The sequence below is a fragment of the Lontra canadensis genome, unplaced genomic scaffold (genome assembly GCF_010015895.1).
Source record: "Lontra canadensis isolate GAN:19392208 unplaced genomic scaffold, GSC_riverotter_1.0 scaffold28, whole genome shotgun sequence".
Lineage (NCBI taxonomy): Eukaryota > Metazoa > Chordata > Mammalia > Carnivora > Mustelidae > Lontra > Lontra canadensis.
In genome coordinates, this window is record NW_022631022.1 from 20,522,793 (window position 1) to 20,539,165 (window position 16,373).

General features: G+C 38.0%; 1 protein-coding gene across 2 annotated transcripts; it reads right to left on the reverse strand.

Moving 5' to 3' along the window:
• Nucleotides 1-983: 983 nt before the first annotated feature.
• RCN2 (reticulocalbin 2) lies at nucleotides 984-15,940 on the reverse strand. Of its 2 annotated transcripts, none has more exons than XM_032865125.1 (7): nucleotides 15,634-15,940; nucleotides 15,129-15,234; nucleotides 12,226-12,422; nucleotides 6,974-7,087; nucleotides 3,131-3,227; nucleotides 2,189-2,328; nucleotides 984-1,819 (listed from the first exon to the last, which is right to left on the reverse strand). In XM_032865125.1, exons 1-7 carry the CDS (start codon nucleotides 15,775-15,777, stop codon nucleotides 1,667-1,669), a joined length of 951 nt encoding a protein of 316 aa, XP_032721016.1. In that variant the 5' UTR covers nucleotides 15,778-15,940; the 3' UTR covers nucleotides 984-1,666. The 2 variants fall into 2 exon arrangements, with proteins under 2 accessions (XP_032721016.1, XP_032721015.1); XM_032865124.1 differs by having other exon boundaries at nucleotides 2,189-2,331.
• Nucleotides 15,941-16,373: the final 433 nt, after the last annotated feature.

Sequence of the window (16,373 nt, forward strand, 5' to 3'; positions counted from 1 at the left end):
TAACAGAATACATAACTGACATCTTCCCCCCAAAATAAAAGTAATTTTTTAAAAAAGAAAGAAAAACTGGAGCACCTGGGCGGTTCAGTCATTAAGCGTCTGCCTCTGGCTCGGGTCACGATCACAGGGTCCTGGGATCAAGCCCCGCTTCAGGCTCCCTACTCAGCAGAAAACCTGCTTCTCCCTCTCCCACTCCCCCTGCTTGTATTCCCTCTCTAGCTATCTCTCTCTCTCTCTCTGTCAAATAATAAAGTATCTTTAAAGTATTTTAAAAATTTAAAAAAAAGAAAGAAAAACTATCTGCGGGTAAGGGCTAGAAAACACAAATTCCTCACCTTCTCACTTTTCTTATTCCTTTCAAAGATAAATAAATTGATCTCCACAATAAGGTTAAAACTGACCATTTAGGTATAGACAAATACTTACCAAGTATGATTTTACTTTTAGTATACCAGATACTGAGCTCTACTGGTGATAACTAACCAGCTCTACTGATTTCAACCTCTGTAATTCTTTTTTTTTTTTTTTTAAGATCTTATTTATTTATTTGAGAGAGGAGAGAGAGGAGGAGTAGGGGTGGGGAGGGAGAGAAGGAGATGGAGAAGCAGACTCCTGTGGAGTGGTGAGCCTGACGTTAAAGACCCTGCGATCATGACCTGAGCCAAAGGCAGACGCTCAACTGACTAAGCCACCCAGGTGCGCTGACCTGTGTAATTCTTATGATTATTTCTAGCATCAAACAGCAAGACCACATTTGTTACACAGCAACTGAAATATGTCAGGTATACAAGCAATTGTAACATGATTCTCTTATCGAAAAGGAAAAAAAACAAAATAACAATATGCATCAAGAATAATTCAAGGTTGGAGAGCACTCACTACACAAATATAGGAATGGATAAGGTAAGATAATGTATAATTCAACAAAACCTATTCTAAATTCTAGGTTTATCTGGGAGATGAAAGAAAAACAAACAAACATATAGAAAGATAGGACATTTCATTTTTAATCAGTCAAAAATGAAGAGTTCTGGACAATGTCAAATTCCACACACCATAATGCTATCATTACACATTAAATATAATTACTATCTATACATATGCAAAAATATAAAGTTCTATTTCATACAATAAAACCCTTTATAGAAACCATTTTAAAAGTAAGCAGAACTTCTCAACATTAAAATGTGAGGTATAAGTCCTTCTAAGGTTCCTTTAAAGGTTTTAAAACAAAATGCTAAATCTAAAAACAATGTCCTTTTTGTCAGTTCCCAAGTTAAATCTACTTAAAAGAAAAGAAAAACTGATAGCTCAGTCACATACTATTTAAATAATATTGTTCAGGCATCTCTAAAATCCTCCATTTTTTCAAGTATGGATACAGAACTCAAATATCCCACAATACAGTACTAAACAGATGGAATATTTAGGAAAGACTTTGTTGTCATATGGCACAATATTGTTTTATTTCTTCAATACATTTTGAAATAAATACCAGGATTTGTTTCATTTTTCTTCTAAAAGGCCAAAATTACAATCTACATTTAAGATAATTTTGACTGTGGTAAGATTGAGTGTAAAATAGAATATCAATATTTTATCACAAAAGTAAAGCTGGTAACAAATTATAAAAGAAGATAGTATTCTATTCAGATCTACCCAGGGATTAAAGCTCATCATGATAGAAATATTCATCATGAAGCTGTCTGCCATAATCTGTAGCTTCACTGGTAAGAAACAAGTCCTGGTTCTCCAGAATCTCCGCTTCCGAGAGCTTTCTGTCACTATTCAAATCCATTTCATCAATTAGGTGAAGAGCCTTTAAAACAAAACAAATCAAGTATAATAAGTATTTTCAGCAAGATGTTCACGTTTCAATGTGATCTGATTTGTCAACAGTCATTTAGGTATGCCAAGTACTCATTACTGTCTGAGTATCTCAAAATATTACATTTTATAACCAGGGCTGTCTATAGCTTTTCTCATTATCCTCTTTCTTAATTTCTGCTAGGCTCTGCCTCCTCCCCACTCAAATCCTATTTAGGATATCTCAAGGTGAAGCCAAATTAACAAATAAACAACTCTGTTCCTTCCTTCTTCGGCTTCTGTCTTTGCACTTTCTTTCCTACCAGCAGCACCTAACTTGGGGGAGAGAGAAGGGGATATACAGCCCTTTTGTAACACTCACCTCCTCTTGAGCAATGCCCTGGTTATTGGGTACTACCCAAGACAACAGCTCTTGGGGATCAAGCCTGCCGTCAGTATCTTTGTCATAATCATTCAGGAATCTATCTTTCTCAACCAGTATCCACTCTGGATCTTCATTTGCTGCTTAATGGCAAAAATAAAACACACTATACATACACAAGAATGTAACATGTAGCCAATGAGAAGTACATCCCTAGAATAAAGGAAATGAACTCAAACCTCACTATAAAGGAAGCCTGACAAAACAGATTTACTTATCTAAAAAGCCTGACATAAGTACACACTATATAATTTTCAAAAGTGACACTTAAGTCTAAATAGCTCAGAGTTTCTAAATCCATGTGTATTATCACAAACCAGTAAGTCTGTTAACTGCTGCTACTTGTTTCCTATGTGGGCTTATAAAGTAATACCATGTTTAATTTTAAAGTGAAAATCACAGTAAGTGATGTTTTTAAGCAACAATTCTGAAAAGACAGCTGTGAACAGAAAAAGCTGCATATGCAAAATCCTCAAATTTTAAACACTCAGTGAGACACCTTCTATACCAGTATTTGCAGTATTTTGTTTCTTTCAAGATCTACATGCAAAGGTATAGGATTTTGTTTAAAAATATCAACCTTTACTTCCTCACCCATTTGAATTGAGAATTACATTATACTTGTTCAAAAAGGAAGAAAAATCTTTGAATTCTGACATGGAACTAAGAGTGAGTGAAACAGCATTCTCACGTAAGCTGGGAGTCCTTCTGTTTCACTTGTATTACATTTAACTTGGCAGAACAAGCAGAAATCATGTATACCCTTTCTTGTTCCATTTTCCTGTCAAACACAGCTCTCAGTGAGCAACACTGTCTCTCAAATCATTTCTTCTTTAATTCCAGGCTTTCCCCCCGCTCCTTCCACACACCCAGAGTACTTACTTGGATCCCGCCTGTAGTCACCAAGAAATTCTTCCAAACTAACAAACCCATCACCATTTTTGTCATGTTCTTCCAAAGCCTCTTGAATGACAAATTCCTATTGCATGTTCATAAAAAAACAAAATAAAACAATTAAGTCACAAAATTTTCCCACCACCATCTATTCCAGTATAGAACTTCCTTAGGAATATTCATTTTTGTTGTCCATTCTTGCAAGACAACCTTTCTAAACAGTGGAATTTAGAGGCAGGAATAAAACTGGAAATACTAAGTAGCTTTGAATTCAACATCTTTAAGCTTCTGCTATCACGAACTCCACTTTGCCCTCCTAAACAACCTGGGCACTAATCTCAAACTCTAAATTTTTGCATGTTCCCCTCCCTTCGGCAGAAGGACACCTCTTACTACCCTGGTCTTCCTTAACTTCACTTTCCCTCCACTCCATTAACAGCCCTAAAAGAACCCTTATCTCAGATCCCTTTGCACAGAACTATTGTTCTGCCTCCAGATCTAAATCAAAGGTGCCAGTCCCCCATAAACCTACACCTCCTTGCTTCCTCTTCAACCAAATCTACCCCATCCACCCCAAACTGCCCCAAATCTGTTCCTCGTTCTATCATGGCTTATCAACCAATCATCTCTAACCCAAAGATTTACGATTTCTAGTTACACTGGACCCAAGATGACCTGTTTAATGGCCAGCTATTTCAGTTCTTTCCTTATTACCTTCCTATATCTTCTACCTTTTCTTACTTTGCCAGTCTCTACCCTGCACAGCAGACCCATATTACATTCTCCTTTATTCCAGAATCATAAAGTCTAAAAGAAAAAGAGAAATATACACCTAACCCTTAAAATTAATTTTTTCCCATTTCATCGGGCTCTCACTGCAGTTTGGAAGTCTGTCTCTGCCTCAGTTTCCCTAACACATACTCTAAAGCTGTTTTTTGGAAACTCCACTTTGAGTCTTACCAAAACACTCTCCAAATATCTCTCTTGGCAAAGATGTACCCATTTTTCCAAACAAGGTATAAGGCTTCTGAAATGCCTGTTTACCGGCATTGCATTCTCTCCTTTAATTACCTATATTTTTATGCCTATTCCTCTCCTCCTTCTCTTCAACCTCAGGAGTTAAAGTTATCTTTCCCCCTTCTCTACGGTGAAGCCCTCAAGGGTCTTACTTGATTTCCCACCCTTTCTTACTTCTTGAGTGCTTTCTTTTCACTCCTAACTGTGGCCTCTCCTAAGGCTCTACTCGCTTCTGTTAGCTCCTTCTTCTATGCCTTTAAACACATTCACTCTTTAATTACCATCCTGGTTTCTCTTCTTCCATGCCAGGTCTCTTATAGGTTACATTTACTATTCTCATTTCCTCACTACCTGTTGTCACCCAAATACCTTTCAAACCTGGATTCTAGCATCACAACTATAATGAAAATACACTCTCAAAAGTCTCCAGTTCTAGCCAAATCCAAGGGCTTCCTTTTTATCTGTATGAAATAACACTTAAATACAAATTGTTAGTTTTTAAGAAATCAAATGTTACAAATTTTATATATAGAAATCAGGGAATCTTAACCAGATATCCAAAGATTACTTTTAGAGAATCTGAGACTCTTCTGAAATTATAATCCCATATTTTGTGTATATGAGCATATGTGATTTTTCTGGGACAGAGTCCATAGATTGCTTATTTTTGTTTATTATTTTTGTGAGAGAGAGAAAGAGAGAGAGAACAAGTGTGCGTGCACACATGTGAACGAACTTCGAGGAGGGAGGGGTGTGGGGGGGAGGTAGAGAGGGAGAATCTTAAGGAAGCTGGATGCTGTCCTCTATCTCACAACCCTAAGATAATGACCTGAGTCGAAATCAGGAATCAGATGCTTAACCTACTGAGCCACTCAGGCACCCCGATTGCTCCTTATTTTTAAAGGAGTCTGTGATCCAAGATAAGTTAAGAATCACTGATTACAATGACTATTCCTCCATTCAAGTAATCCTCTTGGGAAACAACAGACTTATTTCAATAATGTTGCCATGGTTAAAATAAATTACATGACATAATTACATAAATGAAATAAATTTATATATTTATATATTTGTATATACTTGTATTTATATGTAATTTATAACATAAAATAAATTACATAAATTAAAATAAACTACATGAATGAAAGCATCTCTAAATTCTAACTTTTAATCCAAATGAAAATCACCTCATTGATCTTGCACCCTGCCTTTCCCTTCATCAAATATATCCTTAAATGGAAAAAGTGATACAGCAGAACAAATTAAGGTAAATAAGAATTAATGAAGGTGCTCTGAACTAGACACTTCATGGTCACACCTCTTATGTGCTGCAATCAACTCCAACTCAGCACAATCAAAGAACACCCTTTCCCACCCTGACACGCCCCATTCTGTCAAAGGTACTACCATTTTCATCACTTTACACAATCTCAAAACCTCAGCATCTCTGACTCTTCCTTTCTCTTTTCATACTTATTTAGTCAGTCAGCATTCCTGCTTGCGCTTTCTTCAAAAGGTTGTTCATGTCCATTTCATTCCATTGCCACATCATACTCTGGGGCCGCAGCACATTTTGCCCAAATTATTTCAATGCTTTCATCAGTCATTCCCCTCCCCAGTCTTCAATCATTCCTTAATTCCCCTGAGAATCAATATCCAGCATGCTCTGCCTGCCATGCTAGGTAGAGTTCAATTAGCTTGACTCAACTTAACTTTGGCAGTTAAACAAATTGTGCCCAGCATTGCTCTAAATTTAGGTTGTATGTTTTGTTCCAAGGGAGAAATCAGAAGCCTCAATGGCACAAGTGGTGGCAACAGTCTTGTCTTGCCACTGAGTTATGGAGAAAAATGTTCTCTATAGCCTTGTTATTCAAGGTGGCAGCTTCTAACCATGACCCATTTAACATAAAGCTACATCTTCCCTCCCTGAAATATCCAAAGAACCAAGCCACACAGTTAGAGGCTGAGGCTAGACAATAAACCTTAATATAAATGTTTAGTCTATGTCCTACAAAGCTATTTGTTATACTAGTCTTTACTCTCCAACATGACAGTTTCTCCTCTCAAGAAGCTTGCCAAGTTATAGCAGGGACTCAATCAATGTTTGTGGAGTTAAAACTAGAGTTCAACAAAAATTCTTAAGAACTGGTACTTCTTTCAAGTACTAAAGGGATGAGAGGACTCACTAGGCCTCTTGCTGTAAACACATTAGTCAGTAGGAGCTACCCCACCCCCCAAAACCCCATGAAAGGGGATCCAAAGGTGATAAGCCTTCCCAGAACCAAAGTTTTTAGAGGTGATATAAACTAAATAGGAAGTACTGATGTTACTGATATTGGAAAACAGAGAAAATTCTAAAAGCTACAAAAAGGCAGGCAATAAAGGTAATGTGGCTATGCGGGAGGAAACAGCCAGGAAGATTTACCTTCCCTCCTCATCAGCACCCCTCTTCCCACCACCAGTAACCCTTTCCCACCCCTATCTGAAGTGAGGAGAACTTTGGATCTTGCTGTCTCTTACAATTCTGGTTGCCCCCTACAATTCATCTTAATGACTTAGAAAAAAAGCAGGTTTTAAAGTTTTGGTCACCCAAGAATTCTCTTTTTAAAAAAGTTTGTTTATTTATTTATTTGACAGAGATCACAAGTAGTCAGAAAGATGGGGCAGGGGGGAGCAGGCTCCCCACTGAGCAGAGAGCCCGATGCGGGGCTCAATCCCAGGACTCTGAGATCATGACCTGAGCTGAAGGCAGAGGCTTAACCCACTGAGCCACCCAGGCACCCCACGAATTCTCTCAAAATGTTTCTTCCTTACCGTCATATAATCAACTTCTTCAGGATGCTCAAATGCAATAAATTCTTCAAGATTCAAACCAGGACTTGAATCTTGGTTCGCTTTCTCAAATCGCTTCTTGTCCTTTAAATGAAGCTTTGAAAATTAAATATTGAACATGATTAAGGTCTCATCCACATGGAAATATCATTATACATACTTTGAAAATTACATACTATGTGAAATCTAAAGTACATTCTCATACATTATCTTATCTTCACATTATCCCCTTGAAGGTACGTTAGAAAAATCACACATATTTATGAGAAGCAATATACATAGACTGCAGAGTCAGAGACACAGATCTGAATTCCAGCAATGCCACTTATCAGCTGTGGTAAGGGCATTTTGCCTAACTTAGGGCAAACTGCTTAACCTCTCTGGTTTCCTCAACTATAAAATCAGGGTTAAAATCTCTATAAAGCAACTGGGATGAGGGCCCTTATCAAATTAGTAAACCTGATTATTTAAAAAATGTAATATGTTACATATTACATGTTACATGATTGAAAATGGAAATTAAATGATTTATTGAGAGGTATGTCAGAAATACAGCAAAACAAGTTGGACTAGGATTCTCCCTGTTCTTCTACAGTATTGTACACTCTCTTCTTTAACAATCTCAGCTGTTTTGAATGCCCAAAAAACAATAAATTCAGACTATGTGTTAATTCTTGATATGCCATTTTCAACTTGTTTCTGGTCCTTGGAATGACTTTGTAAAAATGTTAGTAGGATTCAGAAAAACAGACCTCCTATGAGAACACTTTTGATATATGTATGTTATATTTGGAAGTCTATTCTTGGTAGTCACTTTATAGTGCTAATAATTATGTATGTTCAGGCATAAACATCAAAAACTGAAGTGGACCTATTCTGAGGTTAAGTAAACACACTTTTCTATTTTCTCACACCCATCTTCCTTTTTGTCTTTTTGTTAAGTATGCTTAAGTAGTAAATCAAGTAGCAGCTATTAGGGACAAGGCCGCTTTTAATGCATTTCTCAAAGGTAATTCTGTAATCAAGAGCCTTGGAAGCCAATAGTGCTATATTGCTAATCCTGAATAAATCCCATTTTGAGCATTTCTGGGGAAAAAACTCTCCTTTCTATAAACTATATGTACTAAATAGCACATTTAAAAAAACACAGTTTCAAATATTTTAGGAGCTTTTAATTTATGTGTCTCACTGTTGAAAAGAAATACTCTTTTCAGTTTTTTAGAATAGAGGTTGGGTGGCGGTCATTTACTGAACACTACTTTTACAATGACCGATTTATGGCGGAGAGGCTCACGTCTTCCCCCACAGAATTCATCTTTTAAACCATCCAGTTTCCATTAGCCACTTATACTTACCAAATCATGACAGAAAAACAACAAACTTGTTTCCAAATAGCTGCTTTTAACTTAACGTTTCTTAATTTCAAATAACTAGACCAAATAATTTATACTTGATGTTCAGGGGCTTAACAAGGGGAGAAGCATACAAATAAGAATTTGAGATACTTTGTTGAGTCAATCAAATTCTTTTTGAATAAACCACTATTCAAAATACTAAGTGCTTAGATTTCCTTATGAAAGAACCCTTCAGTTTGGAGCAAAAAGGTCCATGTTTCAGCAGCAGGAGCTGAATTTGGCCAAATTTGCCTATGGAAAAAAGGGATCTCTTTCAGCAATCTCAGATTGTTGTTTAAAAAAATTAAGGAATGTAGTTTTTTGGTTCACATTTCTCAAATTTTTAAAATAAAATTAAATAATGAGACTTTAAGAAGAAGTTTTATTCACGGTCATTTGAAGAAAACAATTAAAGAGCAATTCAAATTAAAGAAGCCAATACACAGAAAGACTGTTTTTCCAAAATGGCAAAGATAACAACAAAAAAAGCTGTCGGTTCCACAAAACTTTAGCACACTTTTTTTTCCTTCTCTGTAAAAATACTGTGTTCTAATGGAGAGTAGAAAGTGCTACATACAGTAGTAAAAAGGAGGAAACGATGTAATCATTTATATTTATATATCAATAGAAACTTGAGAAGCACAAAACTGCCATCTTTTGGTAGACTAATGGTTTTACATGAGGAAACAGATGATGCCACAACATTCTAGGTCTTAAAAATTCTGATTAGCCACATGCTAGGTTGTACCTTACATAAATAAATATTGCTTGTACATGCACATTCAGCATCTGGCTTTGGGAGTTAGAACAACTGAACTTTTGCCAGGTAGGTCCCCAAACTTTAATTATCCTGCTTAAAAGTGCTGACTATAATTGTTCATCATTACATAAAGAAATGCTTTTTCAGGAACTTCATTGCACAAGAGGATCTCTACTACAGGTTCTCTACATGGAAACTTTATTCTCTATTCTCTACATGGGAGCTTATTAAAAATAAGAAAATTCAAGCATCAAATTGCTGTTTAATATTTATTATTTGTTGATTTAATATTTATTTATTTGAGAGTATGAGGAGGGAGAAGCAGAAGGAGAGGGAGAGAGAGAATCTTAAGCATGTAGAGAATTGTTGGAGAATTACCAATAGGACTACCATGGAGAAGTGTTCATTTTAGGGATCCATCAACTCCCTAGCACTATTAAGATCTAACTAATTCATTCTTAAAACGTACAGTCTTATAATCAACATGTACTGAGTACCTGGGTGGTAAACACAGTATTAGAACCAGACATTCTTTTTTTAAAACAAAAACTGTTCATAAGTCATTTATATTAATTAGTCCTGTATCTCTTCAAAGTGAAGATTTTCTTCTCAACGCCACCATCTGTTACTAATCACACCCTCCCAAGAATAAAGAAACTCAAGAAAACACACACACATTTCTCATGTTTTGATGGGATAGTCATTAAATCTTTGGAGTGCCAAAAGAAAAAAAGGGCACAATTATAATCTGATTCTAGAAAAATTTTAAAATACTGTATTTAATGTCTCTCTTGTTACCTAGCAGGGAAGTTATAATACCATACCTTGGTTTGGTTTTAGAAAAGTCTCAGAACTTGAATAGTGCTTTTAAGATTAATTCCTACAGGATATCTCTAGACAGACAAATCCCAAATCTCATTATCATTTGTTTCTTTTTTAGCACCAAGTAGTAAAAAGACTGATTTCTACTCTCTTCAGTCTGCTGTAAGATGAAAACCCAAATAAGGAGGAAAGAAAGTGAAAAGGAATCTTAACTAACCTAAAGCTGATATAGTTAACCAATGCTACAAAAATTTTAAAAAGCTAATCATATCTTAAATATTAAATGTAAACTCAGGTGGATCGCACATGCTTTCTTCAACAATATGCTCTTCAATCAACACACAACTGTTTACCAGCCCAACCGCTACAACAGGATATTTCATAGTATAGTATAATAAATATATTACTATTCCTCTATACTATTGTTATCCTCATTTTTTGATATGAGGAAACTGAGACATAAGGAAGTTTAATAACTTACCCACAGCTACACAACTCTTAAGTTATACAGCTGGATGTGAAGCTGTGCAGACTGGCTCCAAGGCTGAAGCCCTTAAGCTCTACATGGTGCCAGACGCATGATCATTAGCAGAAAAAGCAATCCGCTTTGTGTTAGTGATGGCCTATAGAGATCAAGTGGCCAACATGATTCTAAAATAAACAGCCTGTATAATGATAAATATGGCCACAACAAAAACTAAAAGATAGATACTACAATGGGTAAGTTAAGGAATGGAAGAAGCTCAATGTTTTCCAAGCTTGACTAATATTTTGGGAATGACAGTTTGCAACAAGGTGTTTGGTTTTGTTTTTTCCACATATAAAAATGTATCTTTTCAGAAAGTCCTTATTATAATGGGGTGCCTGGGTAGCTCAGTCAGTTAAGCATCTAATCTTGATTTCAGCTCAGGTCATGATCTCAGGGTCCTGGAGTCGAGCCCTGAGTTAGGCTCTGCTCTCAAGGGGGAGTCTGCTTGTCCCTCTGCCTCCCTCTCCCCACATGCTCTCTCGTGCTCTCTCTAATAAAATAAAATCTGAATTTAAATTTAAAAAGTCTTTATAATTACCCTTGAAATATAGAAGTATGGAAATAGCAATTTCTTAAGCTTATAGTCCTTTGTCTTGAAAAGTTCCTACATATCACTAAAACTTCTTATTAATTCCTAAATTCCTCACCTCTGTTTAAGAAGCATTAAAACAAGAAGTCTTTTAATTTTGGCAAATTAAACCAGGAGAATCAACAAAACCTATAGTGATACTAAATCTTCAAAAATGAGTTATTATTAAATGGTGCAGCCTCTGTGGAAGACCGTATGACAGTTCCTTAAAAAATTAAAGATAGAATTACTATATGATCCAGATGTTTCATTTTGGGATGTATACCCAAAAGAATTAAAAGCAAGGTCTCAAAGAGGTATTTGTACACCCATGTTCATAGCAGCATTATTCATAATAGCCAAAAAGTTGAAGCAACCCAAGTATCCATCAGTAGGTGGATAAACAAAATGCGGTATGTACGCACAAGAGAATATTACTCAATCTTAAAAAGGAAATTCTCACACACACTACAACATTATGAGAACAGTATCTTAAGTAAGCTACTCACAAAAAGACAAAAAATGTAAGATTCCACTTATATGAGGTACCAAGAAGTCAAATTCAGAGATAGAAAGTAGAATGGTGGTTGCCAGAGAGGCCTAGGGAAGAAGGAATGGGAAATTGTTGTTTAATGGGTTTAGAATTTCAGTTCTGCAAGATGAAAAAAGTTCTGGAGATTGATTGTATAACAATGTGAATGTACTTAACACTACTGAACTGCACACTTAAAAATGGTTAAATTTTATGTGCATTTTAGTACAATTAAAAATTTGTAATCATTATTTTATATAAAACTATCTGCTTAAAAGATGCAAATGGGTCTCTACAGTCTTTGTAACTATGATATAAAACTATTAAATAATAACAAAAATGAAAATAGCGAGATACGTATTCAAAATATACCAAAAAGCAACTCGAAATGAGGACAAATGACGCCACTGAGAAAAACAGATGCAAGGATAATTTAGGTAGTGCAGAATAAGAGGCCAAAATCTGGCTAGAAAGGAAATCATCAAAACGACCACTGAAGTGGAACAAGTGATTGCCCAGAGAACAAGGCAATCCCAGTCTATGACCTCAGACCCTCTTGTGCTCATTCATGCAGGAAGGAAAAGTGAACTGATATGATCAAAAGGAACCGCTTGTGCACAGCTACTCACCTGCCTAAAAGACTCCTCTTCGGCATCATCCAAAGCAGCATTCTCATCAAAGTCGATCACACGATCATACATCTGAATGTTGTATTCATCCCACGACACACTATTATCACTGTTTTTATCATATTCAACAAACTGTTGTTTTGCTTCTTGCATAGCATAATGTTTAAAAGACATCTGAATCCACGAACTGAGTTCGCCTGTGAGAATTTCCCAGACACAAATGAATGTTGACAAGTAATTTTGATATTTACGAAGGAAAAAAAAAAAACTTGAGTGTTTTCAAATACTGAGTGAGAGTTAGCCCAGTTGTATCCATAGGATAGATATCTTGTTGTATCTATAGGAATAGAAGGTGTGAGAGTGGTTTGGAGCCCAAGAATATAACAATATGTGATCCAAATAGAATGCAAGCTCCTTGAATACAGAGTTCAGGTATGTTTTGTTCATTGAGGTACTCTGAAGACCTAAAAAGTACCTGGCTCCGTCACTTATTTGCTAAATGAACTGCCAACTGGCCAAAACAGTACTTGACTTTTAAAAGTTACCATCCACAAAACTGCAGATAACATTTGCTAGCTATCACAGATCTCTCAGGAAGTAAAAATATGTTAATAATGGCCTATTTATTCTAATATGTAATAGAAAAAAAATGTTTTCCACTTATGAAAGTAATATAAAGTTTCTCTTTAAAATAAATTTTATGTTGAGTTGAATCAAAACCATATTAAGGAAATAATAGATGGTAAGTAGCTAGGGCCTAAACTGTGAAAATGTATTCAAGTGACTGAAGTTTGAGAAACATTGTTACAGTATATGTCCTTCAACCATCTTAAAACTTCTGGAGGAAATTTTAACAAAAGTTATGGGTAGCAATTATGACTTAGGCCCTTTTTGCAATTGGCTCGCTGTCTTGGTACCTGAAGACATGGGGGAAAGTTTCTAAACCTCTAATGTCCACATTCAGGTCAACTTAAAAAAAAAAAATCTATTCAGAAATATTTACTACACTGCATTATAGAAAAAAAGTGGTAGGGAAAGAACATGAATATTTGCAAGGATGGCAAGAGTATAGCATTTGGTTTAAAGGTAATACACCATTTGGTTTAAAGAGTGGTACCCCTTTATTGGTCTAGGGGAGGTCAGGTGAATAGAAAAGTAAAGACATTGTCTCTCCGGAAACTCTAAATTAAGGCAGAATTATAAGTACTATAGCAACCACGTACTGAACAATTATTATATATCAGGTCCTCCACATATGTTGTCTCTGATCTTCAAAACAGACAATTTTATCACTTTCCATTTACATTTCTAATCTAGTCTACTTTACAGTTCAAGAAATTGCCATTTGGAACTGAGGACTCAAAGCCAGTAAGTAGCAGACTCCAAATTCAAACCTATATTTGGCTCCAAAGCCCAAACTCCTTCCACTGAATTTTGTTCTCTCTCAAGAACCTGAGTCCAATGCTGTACTTTAAAGTACCACATTAGCAAACTTCTCTGAAGGGACCTTCAAGTACAATGAGGGTTTCTTCTGGTTTATTTAAAGAGATCTTTGTCACATAATAGAATACAGAACGCAAAAGGGGCCAGAAACATGGGTTCACACTTCAGCTCTGTCATAAGGGGCAAGTTTGCCCTCTCAAGTTTTTGTTTCCTTATATGTAAAATGAAGATCTGAACTAAGTTCCTTTTAACTTTAAAAATTTTTTAAGTTTACTATTAAATATTTTAATATATATAGGCCTTTACAGACAGGAACCACAGTCTTCCAAATCAATTTTTTCTGTGTGCTTGCTAGCATAACCAAAGATAGACCTATTCTTAGCGGACAACTAGAGTCTAAAGCTCTTGTTTTTATTCAGAGAAATCAAAACCTTAATATTCCCGAGGGCACCAAATTTACTGACAACACATCTTAAATTTACTAATTAGTTTGCAATTCTCTCTTCAGCAACTTCAATCCTTGGATGGTGAGCAACATTTAAATAAGAGTTATAGCAAAATATCTACTGAATTTTTTTAGAAAATCAACTTGGAAAGGTTGATAGAGTTCACCAATTGAATTAAGCAATGAGGAAAGACAGTTGCAAAGCAATTGAATATTCTTTTAATATTCTGTGCATTTCATTTCTGACTGGAGAACCTAAGAGCCCCCAGATTTTTTTTTTTTTTTTTTTTTTAAAGTAAGCTCTACACCCAACCTGGGGCTTGTACTCATGACCCAGAGATCAAGAATCGCATGCTCCACCAACTGAGCCAGCCAGGTGGCCCTCAGACTTTTTTTTTTTTTTTAAGTGAAGGATATTAAAAACTGAATTAAGAGCAAGAAATCTGGATTCTAGTCCTGGCTTTGCTACTCATTTTAGAAAGGCACTTACCCCTCTGGGCTTCTGTATCTTCAGCTCTACAAAGACAGGTGGATAAGATAATTCTAAGACCCCTACCAGCTGTAATAATTTGTGATCAACATAAATTCATATGCAACAGGTCTTTTTCTACTTATAAAAAAGATGGAAATTCTTAAATTCCTAATGAAACATATATCAAAACAGCAATAAATCATGTAAAAAATGCCATAAGACGGTTTCTGGCATATTCTTGACATTGATAAAAGTCCTATAAGGAATACAGTGTTTGTTCAGCGTACGACTTGCACATATTGATTGAGTCAACGATGTTTATGTATTACTGGAGAAAGTCCTGATTTATACTTGGGACCTAGATCTAAAGATTTCCAGATATAAAACCTACTCAACATGTCCTTCTTTCCCCTTCTCACCGTACACCTCACATTTGTTGCAACAGGAGCAATCTACACGAAACAAACAGCCCTGCTTAAATGTTTGTGCTTCTATCTCCTACAAAGGGTCTTCTCCATTGTTAATTGTGTAGGACGTCCTTACTTTCCGTGAGAAAGCCATCTGAGTCCAAGTCAATTTTCTTTATGATTGACTTCAGTCTTTTGTGTTGCTCTTCGGGGGGGAGTTTAACATATTCATCGACTTCTTCCTTTGGGGAGTAAGCGATACATAGAGGGGTAAAGCATTACTATCAGTGGGGCAAAATGGTGGCAAAAAAAAAAAAAAAAAAAAGGCTACCAGAAGCCTTCTCTGTCCAGGGATTTGGGGGTGACCCACACCTGCTCTCCAAGGCCCCTGCCTCCTACACACCCTCATTGATCATGCCCGCGTAGGGAGGGTGGAAGAGATCCGGCTCCCCGGCCGCGCTATTTCCTAAGAGGTAGAGGCCTCGGGGTCCCCCAGACAGTGAGCGACGTCCCGCCCGGACCCCATTGTCAGGCCGCCCGGTCCAGGCCTGGCCTGGCCGCCCCTCTTTGTCCCGGGACAAAGCCCGCGGCAGCCGCGGTGCGAGGCCCGGCCCTCCCAGCCCCGGGCCTGGGCACCTCACCTGGCCGCCCAGCAGCGCCTCACGGTCGTAGTCGCTGCGGTGCTCGCCCTGCGGGTAGTGCAGCTCCTCGGCGTCCCCCGCGCTGGCTGCCGCGGCGCACAGCAACAACAGCCCCAGCGCCGCGGGCCTCGGGCCCAGCCGCATCGCTCCGGCCCGCCGCGAACACAGAGAAGCGAGGAAGGAGACCGGCGGGGGCTCAGGCCCGCGGCTGCGCTCCGCGGGAGGCTGCGGACCGGCGGCGCGGCGTACGTGGGGAGGAGAGAACGCGACGCGCAGGGGGCGGTGGCCGCCGTTCCTCACGGACTCGCAGCTAGAAGTCCGAGCGACAACTGCGGGGCTGGGGCTGGCGAGGCCGAGGCCTATATCGCCCGGGCGGGGGGGGGGGGGGGGGGGGTGCCAGGCCGCGCCACTGATTGGGCCGCACGGCGCTGGGGGCGGGCCGCGCCGATGGGGCGGTCGGCAGCGGGCACAGCAGCTTCGCAGCGCCAGCGGTGGCTGCCGGGAGGGGAGACCCCCGCGGGCACCTACCTCGGCCCCTGAGAAAACACGCCCCCACCTTATTCCCGCCCTGTCTCTTCCCGTCAGCCTTGTTACTGTCCCTGTCAGGTCCGTGTGTCCATCCGGCTTCCATCAGTGAGAAAGGCTGCAGATTTGAGTGGACAAAAAATATGGTACCCAGAAAAATGTTTGCCTTGAGGAACCAACCTACAGTATGCATTCCCCAGTCTTCAGTGTATGCC

Excerpts from the sequence above, each read along its gene's own strand:
- RCN2 (XM_032865124.1), bottom strand. The coding sequence starts at position 15,777 with ATGCGGCTGGGCCCGAGGCCCGCGGCGCTGGGGCTGTTGTTGCTGTGC. Across the intron at positions 15,235-15,633 it reads AGGCGCTGCTGGGCGGCCAG|GAAGAAGTCGATGAATATGT; the intron begins GTGAGGTGCCCA and ends TACTCCCCAAAG. Across the intron at positions 2,332-3,130 it reads TGACTACAGGCGGGATCCAA|CAGCAAATGAAGATCCAGAG; the intron begins GTAAGTACTCTG and ends TTTGCCATTAAG.